Source organism: Suncus etruscus, assembly GCF_024139225.1.
Source record: "Suncus etruscus isolate mSunEtr1 chromosome X unlocalized genomic scaffold, mSunEtr1.pri.cur SUPER_X_unloc_1, whole genome shotgun sequence".
Classification (NCBI taxonomy): Eukaryota; Metazoa; Chordata; class Mammalia; order Eulipotyphla; family Soricidae; genus Suncus; species Suncus etruscus.
The window spans coordinates 940,548-959,885 of record NW_026060304.1 but is presented as its reverse complement, the minus strand read 5'-3'; the positions used below and the strand labels follow the sequence as shown (position 1 = coordinate 959,885).

Genomic DNA, 19,338 nt, shown 5'->3' with positions numbered 1-19,338 from the left:
ACCTGATTCTTAACAAAACTTGTGAGGTGACGGAATGCCTAGGGGCCACAGGAAAAAGTAGCAAAAAGCCAATGAAAGGACAAAATTAGGCAGCAGCTTGGACAGCCAGGATGAGGTAGAGGACCAATTTTTATATCAGGACTCATGTTAATCCCTCTGTCTATTTCTATCCTCTAGACTTTCTTCCACAAGTCTAATGCTATCTTTAACTAGGCCAATTTTATTTTAAAAAGCAACATTCTACTATAAGGATGACACAAATTCCCCCCTCCCTCAAAAAAATGTTAAATTTAAACCACGGCGGTTTTTCTGCTTTATCTCTGCTAGGGATTTAACAGTAGTGTAAACTTCTTTTAAGTTTGTAAACATTTCTAACAACAGTTATAAGGCATTAACAGATTCTAGAGTATGAACCAATGAATAAATTTCTGTGCTCACACCAATAACAGCCAGGCCTTCCAATAAGGCTAGGGTGAAGGCAGTGTCTGTTTTTTTTTACTGCAGCGGGAAAGAAACACGAGGTTATATCTAAGAGGTAATAAGGCAATTTTTGGTTTAACAGTCAATTTAGGCATTAAAACAACCAAAACACAGTAGTCCTGGGACTAAAGAAACAAATGTAAAACAATGGGGGAGATAAACCAGTGAAAACAGGCAAAAAACGTTAAATTGGGGCAATCATGAACTGAAAGGAGGAATCAACGACAAGAATTTGATTACAATTTTCAATAAGGGGAATAGGGGGAAGCATATTGGGTACCAAAAAGCAAAGTTCAAGTCCCTCCACTAGTTTTAAAGTTATGCCATGTTGTTGAGGCTTCATACCACATCGCAGAAGGTTGGTATTGTTGGTGAAGTAAGGCAGTTTGAAGGCAGCAATTTATTTATAGAAAGGTGGGATGGGTGAGTAGCAGGTACCAGAGGGCGCCTGGGCGGAGGCGTTGATCATGACGAGGATGAGCTGAGAAGAGGAGGGGGGTCCGGAAGAAAGTGTGGGCTGGAAGGGTGAAGCAGGCAGAGTCCTGAAGAGCTCAGGGCATGGGCGGGTTGAGTTGACATCCACGGATACCAGGAAGATTGTCGGTTGCTCAAGATGTAGGTTCCAATTTTATGAGACACTGTAATCCAATTCGTGTTGGCAGTGGTTGCACAAACAAAAAAATTCTTGCGTGATTGCCGCACTTGGAATTAAGTGAGCGATCACGGTGGTGTCCGGGACAAGCATAAAAGGGACAGTGAAAAAATTCTCTAAAGGTAGGTCAGTCACAGCGGGGGACTCTGGCTCTCTCATCAAGGTGCTCATCGCCAGTGTGTCCTGGGGAATGGGTGAACGGGCTAGGTCATGGCAAAAATTGATTGGGGGTGGCTCACTCTTCCTCAGCACCCATGGCAAGGGCACAAAGGGCTACTTCCAGGATGGGTCAGGGGGTGGAGTGGGGTGGGATGAGTGGGAGGGGAGTTGGCTATGTTTCCGACACCATTGTAGAACTAAAAGTCAAAAGGGGAAGGGAAGGAACCAGGGGTGTTGTCATCGTCTTGCAAGGGAGAGTCAAGTGGAGCGCGGAGAGGAAAAGTTTCTGAGGTGCTGCGGCAAGGATTGTCAGCCAATGGTGTCCTTGGGGGAGTGTTGTCGGAAGCGGCACCTGAAAGGGAAACAGAAGAATCCTCAGGGGCGCTACCCCTGGGAGGGTTATGGAGTTTGACCAGCCTATTTGGAAGCCAGCGCGTTTCAGAGGTGGTTGGGTTATGAACACAGGCGTGACCTTTGCCCCATATGAGAACGGGGTGTGGGCCAAGCCATTGTCCTGTACGGACATCTTTCCAAAGCACTTGCTGAAAATTCTCACGAGTGAAGGGGTGCCAGAGCCGATCAGCCGCTGAATGGCCGCTGGAATCCAAGGAGAGAAAATTGAGCACAAAGAGTGCATGATTCAAAAGCAGGTGGTGTTTGCCTTTGTGAGAGTACAAATTTTCGCTTTCTGAAGTAAGTTTAAAAAGTGTATTTTTCAAAGTTTGATTGGCTCTTTCAACAATGCCTTGGCCTTGAGGGTATAGGGGAATTCCTGTCTTAAGGGTGATAGCAAATTTTGCACAAAAATCCTTGAATTTAGAACTAATATACCCTGGACCGTTATCAGTCTTAATGACCTTAGGGACAGGAACAATAGTAAAGCAATGTAAAATATGGGCAATGACATCCTTGGTGGCCTCTCCTGTTTGGAGAGAGGCACAAATAAAACCACTATATGTATCTACTGTAACATGAATATACTTAAGATTGCCAAAGGCAGAATAATGAGTAACATTCATTTGCCAGAGTTCTCCAGGTGTGAGGCCGTGAGGATTAACTCCAGTGTGAGGTTCAAGCAAGAGGGAAAGGCAAGATTTACATGACTTAACAATTTCTCGAGCCTGTTCACGGGTGACAGAATATTTTAACCTAAGCGTCTGCGCATTAAGGTGGTGTAGCTTATGGGCTTGTTGCACCAACTGTAAAGAGTCAGGCTGATTAAAGACAGGTAAAAGACGGGTAGCCTGGTCAACTGAGTTATTGCCCTCAGCCAAAGGGCCAGGGAGGCCAGTGTGAGATCTAATGTGGGCAACAAAAAATGGATTGGTGCGCAGCAAAAAGAGTTCTTGAATTTTAGAAAAAAGAGCAGCTTCACGGGTGGAAGGCTTTATATAAGGGACTGTCTCCAACAGGGGAAGGGAAGCTGCAATATAGCAGCTATCAGTGTACAAATTAAAGGGCTCTGGGACAAGCTGAAAAACCCTGTGGACAGCAGCAAGCTCTACAAGCTGGGCTGAAGTATGCTGGGTGGGGACCTGGTGAATGATGCCATTGACCTTGAAGGCGGCCATGCCACTTGAGCTGCCGTCTGTAAAAACTAGAGAGGCATCAGAAATAGGTTGAAATTTAGTAAGTTTAGTAAGTTTAGTAAGAAAAACTACCGAGTGAAGGCGGAAAAATTGAAGCAATTTATTAGGTGGATAATGATTATCTAGAGTTCCTGAAAAACCTGTCACAAAAATAACCCAATCTGGTTGATTTTCCATAAGGCATTGCAATTCAGGTTTTGTAGAGGGAATAATCGCCTTGGTGGGTTGGCGGCCAAAAAGTTTCAGAGAGGCTGTGCAGCCTTGCATCAAAAGCCGCACCACTAGGTGGGGGTAGGTGGCTAAAACTTTATCGGGGGAGGAAGGCAAATGGATCCAGTAAAGTGGGGCGAACTGCCACAAAACAGCTGTGGGTGCAATGGCAGTAGGGCAAATAATGAGGAAAAGGGGGTGAGAGAGCTCATAATAAGTAATAAACTGAGTTTGAATGGCGGTGTTAACAATGGCAAGGGCTTTGGAAGCCTCAGGGGTAAGTTGGCGCAAGCTGGTGGGATTAGAATCGCCCTGAAGGATGTCAAAAAGTGGCTTCAGGTCACCCGTGGAGACCTATAGGTAAGGTCTCAGCCATGTGATGTCACCCAAGAGGCGTTGGAAATCATTAAGGGTTTTTAGGTGGTGGGTGCGAAGTTGTACTTTCTGGGTGAAAACCTAATTGGGGAGCAGTTCAAATCCAAGAAAAAGATGGGGGGGGTGAATTTGGACCTTGTCCTCAGAGATTTTAAACCTGCGATGTTTCAGAGAGAAAACGAGCTCTTTTGCGGTGTGTAGGACAAGTGAATCATCAGCACAGGCTAATAAAATATCATCCATGAAATGAATGATATAAACTGAGGGGTAAAGGATTCGAAACGGGTCTATAATGGATGCTACAGATTTTTGACAGAGCATGGGGCTGTTAGCCAAGCCTTGGGGGAGGACCTTCCACTGATATCTAGGGTTGGGGCCCACACAATTAGTTAGAGGTACCGAAAAGGCAAAACGCTTACAGTCTTCGGGGTGCAGGGGGATGGAAAAAAAACAGTCTTTAAGATCCAAAACAATTTTATAGCTTCCTTTGGGTACAGCTGAGGGGCAAGGAAGCCCAGGCTGAGTAGCCCCCATAGGCACCATGGTTTTATTACTTTCTCTAAGATCATGTAAAAGTCTCCATTTGCCTGATTTTTTTCTAATAACAAAGATAGGGGTGTTCCACGGGGAGGTGGAAGATTCTATGTGGCCAGCATTAAGTTGCTCCTGCACAAGTTGCTGAGCCGCAGCCAATTTTTCTTTGGTTAGGGGCCACTGCCCAACCCAGACAGGTTTATCATCAAGCCAAGTTATTTTATCTGCCGGGGGTGCAGGAGAGGCAGTGACCTCTACCGAAAATTTTGAGCAGGGGGTGAAAAACCTAATCCAGCCCTATCTAATTTTTGCGAAGGGGTAATGGGTTGAGTGATACCTTGTAAATGTTTGCCCAGGCCTTTGGAGGGTGTGTAGCCCTGTTGTAGCATTTGCTGCAATGCAACAGGATTTTTACACTTTATAACATAAACACCCATTTGTTCCATAATGTCCCGACCCCAAAGATTAATGGGTAAGTCGGGGATAATGTAAGGGCAGACAAGACCTGTGTCACCATCCTCATCCTGCCAAAGTAGCTTGTTAGAACTGACAAGAACTCTTTTGACGGAGCCAGCTATGCCTGAAACATTGTCAAAGGTGGAGGCAGTGTGCCAGTCAGGAGGCCAATCTAGGGGAGAAAAGCAGGTGGTGTCTGCGCCAGTGTCTAGGAGGCCTGTAAAATGTTTACCCGAGATGGTAAGGATTAAAGGCAGGCGAATGCGGCACATGGCGCGCACCCAAAAAATGTCAGAGGAGCCAGGGGAGGTAGACCCGTGACTGTGGGAGAGGGCGGAAAACTGCACATTCATAGGGAGAGGTAAGGCCTGAGCAATGCGCTGGCCAGGAACAATTTGAACTGGGTGGTAGGGGGCGACAGCCAATAGCATAATCTCTCCAGTGTAGTCATTGTCCACCAGAGAGGGTTGTACTATGAGGCCTTTAACTGTGGCAGAGGCTCTGCCAATAATCATAAAAAAAGGTGTTTGGAGGTGGGGGTCCAAAAATACTTGTTGGAATAATCTGGACACCATCCTCAGGGGTTAATAACTTTGGGGCGGCGGCACTGAGGTCCAGGCCGGCACTTCCTGGGGAGGCCCTGACAAGAGAGGTTGCTGGGGGGGCAACATACCATTTGGCACCAGCGGTTGAACCTCGGGAGCTGAAGTCTGAGAAAGTTCCACAAACTGGGGCTGCTGTGAGAAGGCTGGCTGCGGTGGATTGTGCCAGCTATTCCCTGAGGCCGGCTGGAAGGCAACATGTTTCGGGGCCGGGGCTGGCCCCGAGGCCCGTTTCCATGCACCGGTGATAGGGGGTTCCCTTCTAAATCAATCACTGAGCGGCAGGTTGAAACCCAATGCCTGCCGCGGCGGCAGTGGGGACAAGGAGAAGGGGGGGATTAGTGTTGCCTGCTTGTAACACCGGAGTTTGCTGCTGTGGACAGCGGGAGGCGAAATGGCCGGCACCACATTGAAAGCAGGTTTTTCCTTTGTTCTGGCCTTGAAAGGCAACAAGGGCTTTGGTGATCTTATGAACAAAGGGGTCTGCCTCGTGGCAGAGGTTTATCATATATGCAAAGATTTTCCTTTCAGGTTGTTCCCAAGTATACTTTTACAGGTATCATTAGCATTCTCAAAGGCAAGGTGTTTTACCAGAGTACTATCAGCATCTGTGGCGGTGACGCCCAGAACACGCTCCACAGCCTCTGAAAGACGGGCAATGAATGAATTGTATGGTTCATCTGGGCCCTACACTATCTGAGAGAGCGGGGCTGTCGAGGTACCAGCCCGGGGAAGGGACTTCCAAGCTCGTAGGGCAGCGAGAGCCGTGTTGGCAAGCAAGCTTCTAAGGAGTCTACACTGTTCTTTGAGGATGTGATATGGGGGTATTCCTGCTATGCGGGCATAAAGGTCATCATTTCCTGCAGCAATACCCTGACATCTTAACAGGAAATCAGCTTCTCACGAAACATAAACATCATTTTTCAAAGCAGTTCTAACAATATCTTGCCACTCGGCTGGCAGAACAGTGCCGCCGCCATCGATGGATTCAAGGCAAGACAAGATATATGGAGCGTGCAGGCCATAAGAGCTGACTGCAATAAAAAGTTCTTTGAGGTCTTTTCTGTCGAGGGACTTGTATTGCCACAGTTGCCGGCGAATAGGGACTTCAGGGATGTCAGGGGGTTCTGCTTGATCGGGACTATGATCCAGGGAGCCATTGTAGGGCTGGGCTGGGGGTTGGGGGGCTCTGGCAGCTGGAATTGGAGCTGCTGAAGTGGCAGCAGTGGCAGCTGCAGCTGCTTCTTGCCTGGCCTGTGCCCTAGTTCGGGGTCTGCCGAGGGGTATAGAGGGGAGTTCACCCTCCTCCTCCCAGTCCTCCCTGTCCGGGCTATGGACGGGGAACGAAAAATGTGGAGATGATGAATATGTAGCTTGAAGCTGGGTAATTTGCTGTCTGAGCTGTTGAATTTCTATCAATAAAGGGTTATAGGGTTCTGGAAGAGGCACTTTAATGGGCGCGGGCAAATCATACAGGGGAGGCTGTGAGAAGAGAGAGGTTGCATGCCCATGGTAGATGGCAGCTTCTTCTTCCTCCGGGTCCAGCTTCTCCTCAGGGGGCTCTGTGGCTGTGACCCTTAGAGAGGGATAAAGAGTCTTTTGCATAAGAGGAGAAGGGTCCTCGGGGGCAGAAAGGAAATCAATATGCAAAAATGAACTGGAGCGGGAACTAGGGTGAGACCATTGTCAGGAGACGTGCTCCTCGGGGGCAGAAAGGAAATCAATATGCAAAAATGAACTGGAGCAGGAACTAGGGCGAGACCATTGTCAGGAGATGTGCTCCAAATGCTCCTGGGCATCTTTCACAATCTGCAAGCTCTTAGGGTCAAAAGCAGACTTGACTATAATGCTTTTGAGGAGATCCCAATATTGTTGTATAATTTCTTTCTCGAACTCACTGCCATGTGTGCTAAAATGATTAGTGAGTTCTGCCCTGACTAGATCCCAAGTACTGGAAACTATTTTTGGGCAAGTAATAGCAAACCAAGGACAAATATTATTAACAAACATTAAAAATTTCAACAAATCTTTCTCTTCAATCACTATATTTCTACTTCTAAGTACTTTCTGTATATCTTTAATAAATTTTGCTCCTTCGCTCAGGCTGGTCCCCATTTTTACTCTGGGACTATAATGGGACGGCGGTTTTCACCTAGGTACTAGACAGACTAATTTTACGTCACCTTACTCGACGTACATTAGCTCCGGATGTCGCTGTGCTATCCGGTCAGTTTTCTGTAACTCGAGCTTCCACATGGGGCGCCACTCTGCAACCTTCCGTGGGGGACCCCCGACCCGCAGGGGTGTGGGAATGAAGGTCGCTAGTTATTCGTGGGTTTGCCCGAGCAGAACCGACCTGTGAAGAAAACTTGAGAAATTAGTAAGAAAAGTCCTCAAGACAACACATGCTGTTCAAAAGGGGTTTATTGTCGGGGAGATCAGCTTTTAAGGGCTGAAATACGTCAGAGGGTGTTACAGGTTTTCCACCAATTACAATTGCAAGCATTCATTAGCATAAGCTGGGGGCAGGTAATAGGGAGGGGCAAAGAGGTAGAGAGCACATGTTTTACCTGAAAGCATAAGATTCAAACAGAGTTCTATAAATTTTACTCAGCAAGCATAAATAAAAAACCAGCTGTAAACATATTAATCTTTTGCTAACACAAAGGCAAGTTGCTCTATGATTTTCTTTCTGGCTGGATGTATTGGGCTGCTTTGAATTACTTTAGTATTTGTCTATTTCCTTTGTTCTCAGGGCATGGGCACCTCTGGTCATGTGGGTGACAAGGTTAGGGATTTCTGAGGTGTCCTTGGTTCTAGGTTCCATCAGCTAGGCTCGCCACATAGGATAACAGCTGGGAGGCCTGCCAAGTGACCAGAACACCCCAACCTAGGGAAAAGGCCTCCGGAATGAGGTGTCCCCTAATCCTATACCTGAGAAGAGCTGACCTCCAGGATCAAGGTACCGAAAGCCATATATCTGCCCAACCCATCCCTCTGTTCCTACCCTTAGAGTAGGAAGGGGAAAGCCTGGGGAACCCTTATAGAGCCCACCTGGAACCCACAGCAGGCTGCTTGATGCGGCACTCAGGCAGGTCTAGAGTCCAGGGAAGAAATAGGGGAACGGCTGGGGGGCCTGCCAAAGCGCCCAGCACCCCCAACCTAGGGAAAAAGCCTCCGGAATGGGGTGACCCCTAACCCCATACCTGGGAAGAGATGGCCTCCAGGATCAAGGCCCCGGAAGCCAGCTATTTGCAAGGCCACTCTCTCTGTTCCTTCCCCCTAGAGGATGGAGGGGAGAAGTTGGGGACCCATAATAGAGCCCACCTGGAACCCACAGCAGGTCACTGATGTGGCATTCAGGCCCAGTGTAGAAAACAAGAGAGAAATATGGGAATAGCCCCAGCACCCCCCAATTTAGGTAAAAGGCCTCGGGAATGCAGTGTCTCCTAACCCCATACCTGGGAAGAGCTGCCTTCAGGATCAAGGTACTGAAAGCCATATATCTGCACGGCCCCTCCCTCTGCTCTTTCCCTGTAGAGTATGGAGGGGTGAAGCCTGGGGACCAATAATACAGCCCACCTGGAACCCACAGCAGGCCACCTGAGGTCGCACTCAGGCCTGGCTTAGAGTTCAAGGGAGAAATAGGGGAACGGCTTGGGGGCCTGCCAAGCCCCCCAGCACCAACCCAAGCTAGGGAAAAGGCCTCCAGAACAGGGTGTCTCCTAACCCCAACCTGGGATGAGCTGGCCTCTAGGATCAAGGCCCTGGAAGCCAGCTATTTGCGCAGCCCCTTTCTCTTCTCCTCCCCCTGAAGTAAAGAGGGGGGAAGCCTGGGGATCCCTAATAGAGACCACCTGGAAACCACAGCAGGCCACCTGAGGTGGCACTCTGGCCTGGCCTAGAGTCAAGGGGAGAAATAGGGAAACGGCAGGGGTCCTGCCAAACCCCCCAGCATCTCCCAAGCTGGGGAAATGGCCGCCGGAATGGGGAGTCCCCTAACCTCATCCCTAGGAAGAGCTGGCCTCTGGGATAAAGGCACCAGAAGCCATCTATCTGCGAGGCCCCACCTCCTACTTTTCACCCCTATAGTAGGGGGGGAAGCCTAGGGACCCTACTAGAGCCCACCTAAAACCCACAACATGCCACCATAGTTGGCAGTCAGGCCCAGCTTATAGTTAAGGGAAGAAATAGGCTGGAATGCTGGCCAAGCTCCTCACCACCCCCCCAAGCTAAGAAAATGGCCTTCAGAATGGGGTGTCTCCTAACCCCAACCTGGGAAGAACTGGCCTCCAGGATTAAGGCCCCAGAAGCCAGATATCTGCCCGGCCCCTCCCTCTGCTCCTCCCTCCTAGAGTAGGGAGCGGGAAACCTGGGGACCCCTAATAGAGCCCACCTGGAACCCACAGCAGGCCACCCGAGTTGGCACTCAGACCTGGCCTAGAGTCCAGGGTAGAAATACGGGAGTGGCTGGGGGTCCTCCCAAGCCCCCCAGTACATCCCAAACTAGGGAAAAGGCCTTTGGAATGGGGTGTCCCCTAAACCCATACCTGGGAAGAGCTGGTCTGCAGGATCAAGGCACGACAAGGCAGCTATCTGCCCAGCCCATTTCTCTACTACTCCCCCTTATATTTCTAGGGAAAAGCCTGTGGACCCCTAATAGAGCCCACCTAAAACCCACAAACGGCCACCTGAGTTGGCCATCAGGCCTGACCTAGAGTCCCGTGGCGAAATAGCAGAACGGCTGGGGGGGGGGCTGGCCAAGCGCCCCAGCACCTCCCAAGCTAGGGAAAAGGCCTCCAGAATGGGGTGTCCTGTAACCCCATACCTGGAAAGATCTGGCCTCCAGGATCAATGTACTGGAAGTCAGCTATCTGCCCGGCCTTTTCCTTTGATCCTCTTCCCTAGGGTAGAGAGACGGGAAGCCTGGGGACCACTAACAGCATCCTATATGGTCCCTTGTGCTTGCCAGGGGCGATTTCTGAGCATGGAGCCAGGAGTAACACCTGAGCGCAGCCAGATGTCATCCAAAAAGCAAAAACCAAAAAAAAAAAATTGAAGAAGAAAGCACGACACAAAACACTAGAAGAAAAAGTTACTAAATGAACAAAGATAAAAGAAATAACCTACAAATTGTAGGAATACAAGAAGAGGAGGAAATAGGAAAAGAAGAACAAGTAGTGAGGGAATTAATAGCAGAGAATTTTTCCAACATCTGGAAAGAGACAATTGTACAATTTCAGGAGGCAAAAAGAGACCCTAATAAAAGAGACCTCAACAAAACAACACCAAGACATATAATAATCCACCTGGCAAAATAGGAGAGAAAGGTGAAATCTTTAAAGCAATAAGGGAGAGAAAAACATTCAAATACAAATGAAATGACATAAAAATCAAACCAGATCTCAAATTTGAAACACTTTAAGAAAGAAGACAATGGAGTGATATATTTAAACTATTGAATGAAAGAAACTTCCAACCTAGAGTACACTACCCAGCAAAACTATCATTAATATGGGAAAGAGAACTAAAGCATTCTTAGATAAAAAAGAACTCACACTATTTGTGCTAACCAAGTCACCTCTAAATAAAAATTTCAAAGTTGTACTACACAATCCAAACCCTGGATTGTAACAACAGTCATTCTACCCAATTCAGTAGCACAATGACGCTCTCTGGCAGTAATCTCCTTAAATGTCAACGAGCTAAGTTCCCCCATTAAAGGAAAGTGTGGAGGGATGGATCAGAAAACAAAAACCAGATATATACTGCCTCCAAAAACACACCTAAAAGAACAGGCTTAGAATTAAGAGGTTGAAATCAATTACTCAAGCCTATGGAAAACAAACAAAAAGCCAGGACAGCCATTCTTATATCAGACCAAATTGCATTCAACCTCAAAAAAGTGCTAAAAGACAAAGAGTGCCTCTACTTACTGATAGGGGGAACACTAGACCAAGAAGTACTAACTCTGATCTATATTTATGCACAAAATGTAGAGCCAGCAAAATATGTTAGGCATTTACTCACAAACCTATGGAAACATACGGGAGGAAATATGTTAATAGTATAAAATGTCAATACACCACTAGACAGATCCACCAGGCAGAAAACTAGGATTCCTTGAGACAAATGTTAATGAAGAGACAACTTGTCAAAATGCTGGGACACAGAAAAAGCAGCAATTGGGGGAAACTTATAGCAATACAGTCTTATGTCAGGAGAGAAGAAAAGAACAAAATCAACAGTTTACAAGGATACCTGATGATGTTGGAAAAACAATAAAAGGGAAACCCAAACACAGCCAGAAGAAAAGAAATAATAATATCCAGGGCAGAGATAAACATCGTAGAAACAAAGAAAACAATACAGAAAGCAATAGAACAAGAATTGGTCTTTCTAAAGAACAATAGACAAACCGCTGACAAGACTCACACATACAGAAAGGGAAAACAACCAAATAAATAGGATCACAAATTAAAGGGAAGAGATTACAACCGAACCCTAAGAAATCTAAGACATCCTGAGGGTGTACCATTAACAACTGTACTCAGTGAGGTAGAGAACCCTGAAGAAACCAACAGATTTCTGGAAAAATATCATCTTCTGAGACTGAATAAGCAGGATTTAGAAAGTCTAAACAGTCCAACCACATCTGCGGAAATAGAAACAGTAATTAAGAAACTCCCCAATAACAAAATTCCATGTTCAGAGGGTTTTATGTGTGAATTTTATTAATTATTTCAAGAAGAATTACAACCACTGATCCTCAGGCACTTCCAAACATTGAAAAGACAGGAACACTTACTAACTCCTTTTATGAGGCGAATATCACACTCTTTTTCAAAGATGGCAAAGACACCACCAAGAAGGAAAACTACAGACCAATCTCACTAATGAACATAGATAAACATAGATGAACATCCTCAACAAAATCTTAGCAAACTGAATCCAACAATACATCAAAAAATATTATATACTATGACCAAATGGGTTTCATACCAGAGATGCAAGTATGGTACAACACAGGCAAATCAATCAACATCATACATCACATCAACAAGAAGAAAGACAAAACTTACATAATCATATCAATTGACACAGTGAAGGTATCTGACAAAATCCAAAACCCATTCATGCTGAAAACACTCAGCAAAATAGGGTCAGAAGGAATCTTCCTGAAGATAGTTGCAGCTATCTATAAAAAGCCCACAGCTGGGGTGCCCTGTTAGGGACATCAGGCGGGGAAAAGCCACGAATCTACGCCCGCCCACTGGGGCCCAACTGTGAGTGCTACCTGTAAATGTCTGTCTACTGTCCTCTTGCGTGAAACTCTTGGGAGTGGGGCAAAAGAGGCTCCAGAAACTTGCTCTCCCAAAGGCCATTTCCAGGGCGGGACTCCAGAACATAAAAACCGGCAGACTGTTGCAGAAGCCGGGTGCCCTGTTTGGGACATCAGGCGGGGAAAAGCCACGAATCTACGCCCGCCAAGTGGGGCCCAACTGTGAGTGCTACCTGTAAATGTCTGTCAACTGTCCTCGAGTGAAACTCTTGGGAGTGGGGCAAAAGTGGCTCCAGCAGAGCACGGCCACTCCGCTTTGCTATGCAGCTGTGGGCTCTTTCTAAGAAAAGAACACCATCGCAACAAGAAGAAAAAAATCACACTAAGAACTGTGCTATATCACAGAAGCAAACATTTCTCTCCGGACTGTCTTCTCTGTTGATGCTTGGGCCTAAGATTTGATCCAGTGTGAGGCTTCATCCACGGAGGACTCCCTCCCTTAGAGGCAAGTCAGCCCATCCAGAAAGGGTAGAGCCAGAGGAGTGTGCTGCCTACATCATATAGCCAATGAATACCACCACAACACGTAGAAAAAACCACAATACAAGTGTGACCATGGGGAAACAACCCAGGCCAGCATCAGACATAGAGAATGAAGATGACAATTCTGATGATCAGATAATGACCAACCAACTAATCAACCTCTCAGATAAGAACTTTAGACTAGCAATATGGAAGATGCTCAAAGAACTCAAAGAAACCATGGATAGAGTTGAACAGAACACTAATAAGAACCAAGAAAATATGAAGACAGAAATCACAAAACTCCAAACTGAAATAACATGTCAACTAACAGGCCTGAAAAAGTCAGTAAATGAAGTGAATGACAAAATGGATAAGCTCTTGGACAGGGTATCAGAAGCTGAGAATAGACTTGGTGCTGTGGAAGATGAGATACATAACACTTCCATACAGCAGGAGAGATTGAAAAAAAACTTAAAGCAAATGAGCAGACAATGAAAAAATTAGTCAAAGAATGGGAACAGATGAAAATAGATCAACAGACAACTTAAGAATCATTGGAGTCCCAGAGACCCAGGAAGAAAATTCCCAGGAAGAATCAATGGTCAAGAACATCATTAAAGAGAAACTTCCAGAGCTAAAGAATATAGGTGATCAAATCCTGCATGCTCAAAGAGTACCAACCAAAAGAGACCCCAGAAAAAACACCCCAAGACACATCCTAGTCACGATGACAAATCCCACAGATAGAGACAGAATTCTGAAAACAGCAAGATCAAAAGGGGAAATTACGTTCAAGCAAGCATCCTTGAGATTTACAGCAGACCTGTCACCAGAAACACTCAATGCCAGAAAGCAGTAGTGGGATATTGTGACAAGACTGAATAAAATGAATGCTTCACCCAGAATACTATACCCAGCAAAACTCACTTTCCAGTTTGACGGAAGAATACATGGTTTCACAGACAAAAAGCAGCTCAGAAACTTTACAAACACAAAACCAGTCTTAAGAGAAAAACTGAAAGACCTAATTTAAGACAAGACTAACTAAAAGACACACCAAATTTCGATATAAAGATGGCATTAAATCCCAGGACAATTCTTTCTCTCAATGTCAATGGACTAAATGCACCATTCAAGAGACACAGAGTGGCTAAATGGGTCAAAAAACTCAATCCAACCTTCTGCTGCCTACAAGAAACACACCTGAATAGTCAGAACAAACATAGACTCAAAATAAAAGGCTGGAGAAAAATTATCCAAGCAAACAACACCCATAAAAAAGCTGGAGTGGCCATACTAATATCAGATAATGCAAACTTTATACTCACGAATGTGGTAAGGGACAAAGATGGACATTTGATGTTAATCAAGGGGTATGTAGAGCAGGAAGAAATAACTCTCCTTAACATATATGCACTGAATGAGGGGCCAGCAAAATATTTAATACAACTGTTGACAAATCTGAAAAATAATATCAATAACAACACAATAATTGTGGGGAAACTTAACACGGCTTTGTCAATACTGGATAGGTCAACCAGGCTGAAACCCAACAAGAATATACTAGACCTGAGGAGAGAAATGGAAGAAAGAGGCCTAGTGGATATATACAGAACTCTCCATCCCCAGAAACCTGGATACACATTCTTCTCCAATGTACATGGGACATTCTCCAGGATAGACTACATGCTGGCACATAAAACATACCTCCATATTATCAAGAGGATAGAAATTTTGCAGACTACCTTTGCTGACCACAAGGCTCTAAAATTATTTGCGAATTCCAAAGGGACTCAGAAGAAAAACCTTAACACCTGGAAGTTAAACAGCCTCATACTCAATAACCAGTGGGTTCGAGATGAAATCAAGGAGGAAATAAAAAGGTTCCTGGAGACAAATGACAATAAAGACACAAACTATAAGAACTTATGGGACACAGCAAAAGCAGTACTGAGAGGAAAATTTATAGCTTTGCAAGCACACATCAGGAAGGAAGAAGGAGCTTACCTGAGTAGCTTAATGAAACAGCTAATAGAACTAGAAAGTGCTCAACAAAAGGACGCAAAAATAGGAAGACAGAAGGAAATAACAAAGCTGAGAGCAGAAATCAATGAAGTGAAAACCCAAAAAACAATCTGAAAGATCAACGAAAGCAGAAATTGGTTCTTTGAAAAAATAAACAAGATTGATAGACCACTGGCAAACCTAACAAAGAAAGAGAGAGAGAAACTTGATAACTCGTATTAGGAATGAAAAAGGAGAGATCACTACTGATATGACAGAGATTCAAAGGGTAATCAGAAACTACTTTGAGAAACTCTACGCCACTAAAAATGAGAACCTGGAAGAAATGGATAAATTCTTGGACTCTTATAATCTTCCACGGTTGAAGGAAGAGGATGTAGCATATCTAAACACCCCCATCACCATTGATGAAATTAAAAGAGTAATCAAATATCTGCCGAAAAACAAAAGTCCAGGCCCAAATGGATTCACTAATGAATTTGTTCAAACTTTCCAAGAGGAACTACTACCAATCCTGGCAAGACTCTTTCATGAAATTGAACAAACGGAAACACTTCCAAATAGCTTTTATGAAGCCAACATCACCTTGATACCTAAACCAGACAGAGATGCTACAAAAAAAGAAAATTACAGACCAATATCGCTGATGAATGCAGGTGCAAAGATCTTCAACAAAATCCCGGCAAATAGGATTCAATGCCTCATTAAGAAGATCATCCACTACGATCAAGTAGGTTTCATCCCAGGAATGCAAGGACGGTTTAGCATCCATAAATCTATCAACATCATACACAACATCAATAACAAGAAAAATAAAAACCACATGATCATATCAATAGATGCAGAGAAAGCATTTGATAAGGTCCAACACCCATTCTTGATCAAAACTCTCAGCAAGATGGGAATGGAAGGAACCTTTCTCAATCTAGTTGAAGCCATCTACCACAAGCCAATGGCAAATATTATCCTCAACGGAGAAAAACTAAAAGCCTTCCCTCTAAATTCTGGTACAAGACAAGGCTGTCCTCTCTCACCACTCCTATTCAACATAGCACTGGAAGTACACGCTATAGTGATTAGGCAAGAAAAAGATATCAAGGGAATCCAGATAGGAAAGGAAGAACGCAAGCTCTCACTGTTTGCAGATGACATGATACTCTACTTAGAAAACCCTAAAGACTCTACCAAAAAGCTTGTAGAAACAATAGACTCATATAGCAAGGTGGCAGGCTACAAAATTAACACACAAAAATCAATGGCCTTTCTATACACCAATAGTAATAAGGAAGAAATGGACATTAAGAAAACAACCCCATTCACAATAGTGCCACACAAACTCAAATATCTTGGAATCAACTTGACTAAAAATGTGAAGGACCTATACAAAGAAAACTATAAAACTCTGCTCCAAGAAATAAGAGAGGACACGCGGAAATGGAAATGCTTACCCTGCTCGTGGATTGGCAGGATTAACATCATCAAAATGGCAATACTCCCCAAGGCATTATACAGATTTAATGCTATCCCTCTAAGGATACCCATAACATTCTTCAAAGAAGTGGATCAGGCACTTTTGAAATTCATTTGGAACAATAAACACCCTCGAATAGCTAAAGCAATCATTGGGAAAAAGAATATGGGAGGAATTACTTTCCCCAACTTTAAACTGTACTACAAAGCAATAGTTATCAAAACAGCATGGTATTGGAATAAGGACAGGCCCTCAGATCAGTGGAATAGGCTTGAATACTCAGAAAATGTTCCCCAGACATACAATCAACTAATTTTTGATAAAGGAGCAGGAAACCCTAAATGGAGCAGGGAAAGCCTCTTCAACAAGTGGTCTTGGCACAATTGGATAGCCGCTCGCAAAAAATTGAACTTAGACCCCCAGCTATCATCATGTACGAAGGTAAAATCCAAATGGATTAAAGACCTCGATATCAGCCCCCAAACCATAAGATATATAGAACAGCACATAGGCAAGACACTCCAGGACATTACAGGCATCTTCAAGGAAGAAACTGCACTCTCCAAGCAAGTGAAAGCAGAGATTAACAGATGGGAATATATTAAGCTGAGAAGCTTCTGCACCTCAAAGGAAATAGTGCTCAGGATACTAGAGCCACCCACTGAGTGGGAGAAACTATTCATCCAATACCCATCAGAAAGGGGGTAATCTCCAAAATATACAAGTCACTGACAGAACTTTACAAGAAAAAACATCTAATCCCATCAAAAAATGGGAGACACTTTGACAAAGAAGAAATACAAATGGCCAAAAGACACATGAAAAAGTGCTCCACATCACTAATCATCAGGGAGATGCAAATCAAAACAATGATGAGATACCACCTCACACCACAGAGAATGGCACACATCACAAAGAATGAGAATAAACAGTGTTGCGGGGATGTGGAGTGAAAGGAACTCTTATCCACTGCTGGTGGGAATGCCGTCTAGTTCAACCTTTATGGAAAGCGATATGGAGATTCCTCCAAAAACTTGAAATCGAGCTCCCATATGATCCAGCTATACCACTCCTAGGAATATACCCTAGGAACACAAAAATACAATACAAAAACCCCATCCTTACACCTATATTCATTGCAGCACTATTTACCATAGCAAGACTCTGGAAACAACCAAGATGCCCTTCAACAGATGAATGGCTAAAGAAACTGTGGTACATATACACAATGGAATATTATGCAGCTGTCAGGAGAGATGAAGTCATAAAATTTTCCTATACATGGATGTACACGGAATCTATTATGCTGAGTGAAATAAGTCAGAGAGAGAGAAAAACGCAGAATGGTCTCACTCATGTATGGGTTTTAAGAAAAATGAAAGACATTCTTGCAATAATAATTTTCAGACACAAAAGAGAAAAGAGCTGGAAGTTCCAACTCACCCCAGGAAGCTCACCACAAAGAGTGATGAGTTTAGTTAGAGAAATAACTACATTTTGAACTTTCCTAATAATGAAAATGTATGAGGGAAATGGAGAGCCTGTTTAGAGTACAGGCGGGGGTCGGGTGGAAAGGAGGGAGACTTGGGACATTGGTGATGGGAATGTTGCACTGGTAATGGGTGGTGTTCTTTACATGACTGAAACCCAAACACAATCATGTATGTAATCAAGGTGTTTAAATAAAAAAAATAATAAAAAAGCCCACAGCCAACATTATCCTTAATGGCAGAAAATCACAACATTTCCACTAACGTCAGGAACTAGACAAGGCTGTCCACTTTCTCCACTCTTAATCAACATAGTTTTAGAAGTAATACCAATAGCAATCAGACAAGAGAAGGGAATCGAGGAATGCAAATAGGGAAAGAGATAGTAAAACTATCATTTTTGCAGATGATAGGATGATATACATAGAAAACCCTAAAAATTCCATAATAGTACTCCTAAAAACAATAAGCCAAAACAGCAAAGTGTCTGGCTACAAAATCAATACACAAAAGACAATAGCATCCCTCTATACAAATAACAAAATATAGGAGAAAGAAATTAAGGAGTCAATTCCATTTCAAATAGGGTGGGAAGGGCACAGGGTGTAGGGCAGGCAGATCCTGGCTTCCGGCTCTCTATCCATCCTCTCTTGAGCTGGAGGCTAGCTCCTGCCGCATGGGGTTTGGGGAAACCTCATGTGGAAGGCTTTCTCCTAACTTGGGTGCGCTGGGAGCCTTCATAGGCCCCCAGCCTTTCCCTCTTCTGCCCCCGGCCTGCAGGCCTTCTGGGGTGGCAGCCCAGGCGGCCAGACAAGGTGGGTGTCGGGGGTCCCTCATGGATGGGGTCCCAAACTTTCCCCACCTTTCCCCCAGCTCTAGGGTGGGAAGGGCACAAGGTGTAAGGCGAGCAGATCCTGGCTTCCGGCTCTCTATCCATCCTCTCCTGAGCTGGAGGCTAGCTCAAGCTGCATGGGGTTTGGGAGACCCCATGTGGAAGGCCTTCTCTCTAACTTGGGTGCGCTGGGAGCCTTGATAGTGCCCCAGCCTTCCCCTCTTCTGCCCCCGGCCTCCAGGCCTCCTGGGGTGGGTTTTAACTTGGGGTGTGCTGAGATTTGCTCAGTTGCGCTAAGCTTGTCATTGGCAATTTCTGACTAGTCCACATATGAAAAACCGCGCAGGGGTTAGTGCCCCTCGTGGGCTCTGCGTATATTAAGAGTATCCCTTAACTTTATGTTTGTTTTGCATATCTAGAATATCCATTTTGTATTCTTCCCTTTCCCATACTTCTACAAAGCTCATTTTTACTCCTTAACTCTCTCACCCCCCAAACATCACTAACCCACATTTCTCTTTGTAACTTTAGTACTGCACAATACTAATCACAGACCAAAGCCGTGTATTGTGTGTGACAACCCCAAACTGTTTCAAAAGACATAAACTGGACACATATTTCTTTAGAATATTTTGTTTTTTCTCTGACAGCTATAA

At 44.7% G+C, this 19,338-nt stretch overlaps 1 protein-coding gene across 1 annotated transcript in view; it reads left to right on the top strand.

Moving 5' to 3' along the window:
• Positions 1–19,338, top strand: part of LOC126000520 (zinc finger protein 875-like) — a 71,972-nt gene that overhangs the window by 37,509 nt on the left and 15,125 nt on the right. The window contains 1 exon segment of the mRNA XM_049767775.1: positions 15,087–15,104. Within this exon segment, the coding sequence (XP_049623732.1) occupies positions 15,087–15,104 (18 nt within the window).